The following is a 4,403-nucleotide window of genomic DNA, read 5'->3' on the forward strand; positions in this document are numbered from 1 at the left end:
GGTGAGCGAGCAGTGCCGGTGCGGGGCCGGGGGGAACACCCGCACCCCGCTGGGGGACTTGAGCTGGCACGGCGTGAAGGAGCCGTAGCCGCTGTCCGTCTCGCTGTACAGGCTCATCTTGTCCATGTCCAGGTAGTCGTAGTCGGAGCTGCCGGAGGCTCGGCTCTGCGCCGGCGGCTCCCCGTCCGGGGTCTGCACCGTGATGTTGCGGGCGCACGCCAGGCACACGCTGTGGGAGCACGGCAGCAGGATGGGCTCCCGGAACAGGGAGCCGCACACGGGGCATTTCAACTCTTCCTCCATCTCTCCCGTCGGTGTCGGCGCAGCGGAGGAGACGCTGCTGCTGTGGACGCGCTTCAGCACCGACTGACGCGGACAGCTCCCTGCCCAGCTGCGCGCATGCGCGGATAGGGGTGGTGGTTGGAGCTAGAACAGTCTCATAATTCACAAATGCACACACTGATCCACAAATGGACAGGACAAAATTCACAAATGCACAGACCGATTCACACGTGCGTAGGACAAGATACACAAATGTATTTTTGATGCACACAATGATTCTCATCATCAGTTGCTGCATCGGCAGGACTATGGCTGCATCCGAAATTCCATACTTCCACCCTAATGAGTATGCAAAAACAGTATGTGAGATTTTTTAGTGCGTCCGAAACATTAGTACGTACTCAAAAGTATGCGCTAGATACTCATTCCTGAGAAATGTATTAGTGTGGATTGATGGACACTAGCTAAGCAGAAACTTCCCACAATGCAATGCAGCTGTGTTTGGTTGCTAAGTGATACATATATGTTATAAGTATAATATTCAAATATAATAATATTATATAATGTCATCTTGTTTCAGCCATGATAAACGGGAAATAGCGGAGCGGTGTGCTGCTACTGCTGCTGTGACACATCACTTCCTGTGATGTGTGTGAAGTGACGTGTGCGCTCTGAATAGTAGGTCCGAATTAATGCATACTACTGATATTTACTCAAAAGTGTGCCGAACTTAAGTATACTTTTTAGTATACTGTTTAGTAGGCTATGGCATTTCGGATGCACCGGGTGAGCTCTCCAGTCTCCCGACGGCTCCTTCCGCAGATCCTTCCGTGTTAAAAAAAATGTATTTGTGGATCGAGTAACGTCAGGAGAGTCTCAAAAGTCACACGCAAATCCAGCGCAGCTCACAGACAAAAAAACGTTTGTAAATCAGGTTATATTTGTGTGTGCATCAAAAATACATTTGTGTATCCTGTCCTACGCACGTATGAATTGTTCTGTGCATTTGTGAATCGGTCTGTGCATTTGTGAATCGGCCTGTGCATTTGCGGATCGGCGTGTGCATTTGTGAATCGGTCTGTGCATTTGTGAATTTTGTCCTGTGCATTTGTGAATTATGAAACTGTTCTAGCTCCATAGTGGTTGGACTTGATAGATCTGGTTAAGTTCATAGTTTTCATCTCAGATGATCCTCATTTGGAGCCAAGACTGCAACTCGGGTTATTTTTATATCTTTTAAAACTATTACAGATTTTGATATTTTATACACTTCCTGGTAACTTTTTATTGAAAAATTGCCTGCACACTGACTGAAGCAGAATACAGTGAAATGATGTTTAAGACTGGCTATTTATGCATGACTAACAGCAAGTATTGGAGTAATCAAATTAACAATATTTACAAGGGAAGTTTAAATAAAATACATCACTTTTATTTAAATCCCTCATTAATTAGAAAAATAAGAAAAGAAAAGAATCAAAACCCATGTATATAAAAAACATGATATCCTTTGTTCCATGTTTTCATTTACATAAAATGTGAGACAATTACATTTTATGTGAACTCCATACATTATTCAGACCAAAAACCACAGAATAAAAACACTTTGTTCCAGATACAATCCTAAAGCAGTGAAATCTGATTATTTCCAGCCATGCATTCTCCAAAGCATGGCAGCGCCCATTTTTAGGGTCACAGTAGCAGTTTTCTGCCTCTATTAATACTCAAAGGAAATGCAATAAAAAAGCAAGTCAATCAGTCTGTCGGTGAGTCAGCAAAGTTGCTGTAAAGACTCATGACAGAAGGTTATAGCTGTGTGGGTAGCTTATCTCCTGCACCAATGTGAATAGCGGCAAACTAGAAGAATCAGCCCCCAGGCTCCCCGAGACAGAGCCTTGCTTCTCTCAGTTTGTTCATTTTCTGTAAGTTGTCATCTATAGCAGTCATCTGCTGTGAAAAGTACAGTCCCAGACTTGTACTTATATAAGATATGCTTATGACTTGCTTATATGTTGCTCTAAACACTGACCTAAGCTCCTCAAGGAGTGCAGTCTGTTCTAGTACAGCAGTGCAACAGGGGGAGCAGGGACACCTAAGTTCCCCCAGCAACTTTCTCCATCTCTTTTGGGGATATCGCCAGTTGCTCCCTGCCTACCTGGGAGATATGAGCCTGCCTGCATCCCAAGGAGTCACCCTTACTAGACAGTTCAATGACTTCAACAAGCTCCTCAAACATAGTTACATGAGCATTGTAGCAAAAGAGCTGGGTGGTGTACTGATTCTTACGATTTGGAGCTTAGTTATCCTTATAGACAAGTTTACGCGCCAAAACACGGGCGCTGCCATTCGTCTGCATAGATGCGGGTCATTTCCGGCGGAAGGGGTTTCCGCAGCCTTTTACCTGTATAAACACAGCGGCGTGGACACGGCGTGGACACAAACCTAAACGAAATACTTGCTGTTTGTGTGTTTTTTCTCTCGACAACTATGTCTTTGCCATGAGAACACGGTTCTACGACTTTAACTGGAGGTGGCGTTACTCTCCCGACCCGAATTCAGTGCAGAACTGGGATGATAACGTGATGACAGCAGCAGAACTGACAGCTGATCTGCTCCCACTTCCTGCAATCCGCAATGGACAAACTGAAAGTTTCTGAGGTTTATCAATATCTGCACAGAGACAAAGTCGGTTTTGTCATGTCATACAAACATGGTCGTTTTGTTTATTTGAAAGCAAATGTCGAACCTGGCCAGTGTTTGAACAATGCAGGGCTTAAAGCTCGGCTGCTGTAACTGAAGCTGGAGAATCAGACCTGCGGGATGTTCGTGTTTCTGGACCTGGAGATCGTGTTCCCATTCAGCTGCGATCTTATGGAAGGTAACAAGATTATTTGACATATATGTCTTCATTTTTGCTATCCGAACTACATCCTAGTCTACTTGGCTTTTTTTTTTCTTTAGGTAGAAAATGCTGTGAGACGGGAAAACCGGGCTTGCCTGCACTGACAGAAGAGCTGGGTCTGAAAGAAATGCTGGTCAGAAGAAGATGAAGTGCAGGACTGTCTCAGAAAATTAGAATATTGTGATTTTCTCTAATGCAATTATAAAAACAAAAATGTCATACATTCTGGATTCATTACAAATCAACTGAAATATTTCAAGCTTTTTATTATTTTAATATTGCTGATTATGGCTTACAGCTTAAGAAAACTCAAATATCCTATCTCAAAAAATTAGAATATTCTGCGAATCTTAATCTTAAACTGTAAACCATAATCAGCAATATTAAAATAATAAAAGGCTTGCAATATTTCAGTGGATTTGTAATGAATCCAGAATGTATGAGTTTTTTTTTTTTTTTTGTTTTTTTTTTAAATTGCATTACAGAAAATAAAGAACTTTATCACAATACACACACAGGAAGGATCTTTACCAGCCGTCACCAACAGCATCTTCTACCACTCCAGAACCGGCACAGGAGGGGAAACTCTGTAGGACTCATGAAGAGTGGAGGACCAGCCCTGGGAATATTCTCCTGCAGCTCTGCCTCCCGCCATCACCCAACCAACTTCACATACTCCCAAAAATTGATGATTTTGTTGAGGGAAGGTTACAGTTCTGCAGTAAATATCTCAGCATTTTAAAACTAAAATGAATTATTTAGGAACCAACAGATGTTTGTACTGTGAAAATAAAGTTTGATGAAACTTAATTTCATTTCATTATTGCACTGAACTACGATCAATGAATGATAGGCCTTATCTTCCTTAGTGTGTTACAATGTCTTTTAACAGTTCATCATTCATAGTAAGCTCATACTGTACATTAATAATGGATGAATTTTGAGTTTTGAGGAAACTAAACAAATGGCTTCAACAAGAAAATTCATATGTTTAATCTTAACAGGAATAAAAAAAGTAAAATATGGGGTAAGGGAACTGTCAATCGAATTTGTGCACATAAATCAAATGTGTGCATATTATTCTACAGTTATGCATGAATAAAAAATTTAAATATTTGTCAAATCATACATATAGTGTGTATTTTCTCTGTAATCCATGTTCATAATCTTCTAATCACAGAGAAAATACATTACATATTATATGTTTGATTTGACTTAA

General features: G+C 41.4%; 1 protein-coding gene across 4 annotated transcripts in view; it reads right to left on the reverse strand.

Moving 5' to 3' along the window:
- The window catches only part of LOC133464414 (E3 ubiquitin-protein ligase TRIM9), a 68,746-nt gene extending 68,393 nt beyond the window's left edge, over window positions 1-353 (reverse strand). For all 4 annotated transcript variants that reach the window (XM_061746367.1, XM_061746366.1, XM_061746368.1 and 1 more), the window contains exon 1: window positions 1-353. This exon is cut by the window's left edge and continues 507 nt beyond it. In XM_061746367.1, the coding sequence (XP_061602351.1) occupies window positions 1-303 (303 nt within the window). In that variant the 5' untranslated portion in view covers window positions 304-353.
- Window positions 354-4,403: the final 4,050 nt, after the last annotated feature.

Source organism: Cololabis saira, chromosome 18, assembly GCF_033807715.1.
Source record: "Cololabis saira isolate AMF1-May2022 chromosome 18, fColSai1.1, whole genome shotgun sequence".
NCBI classification, from domain to species: Eukaryota; Metazoa; Chordata; class Actinopteri; order Beloniformes; family Belonidae; genus Cololabis; species Cololabis saira.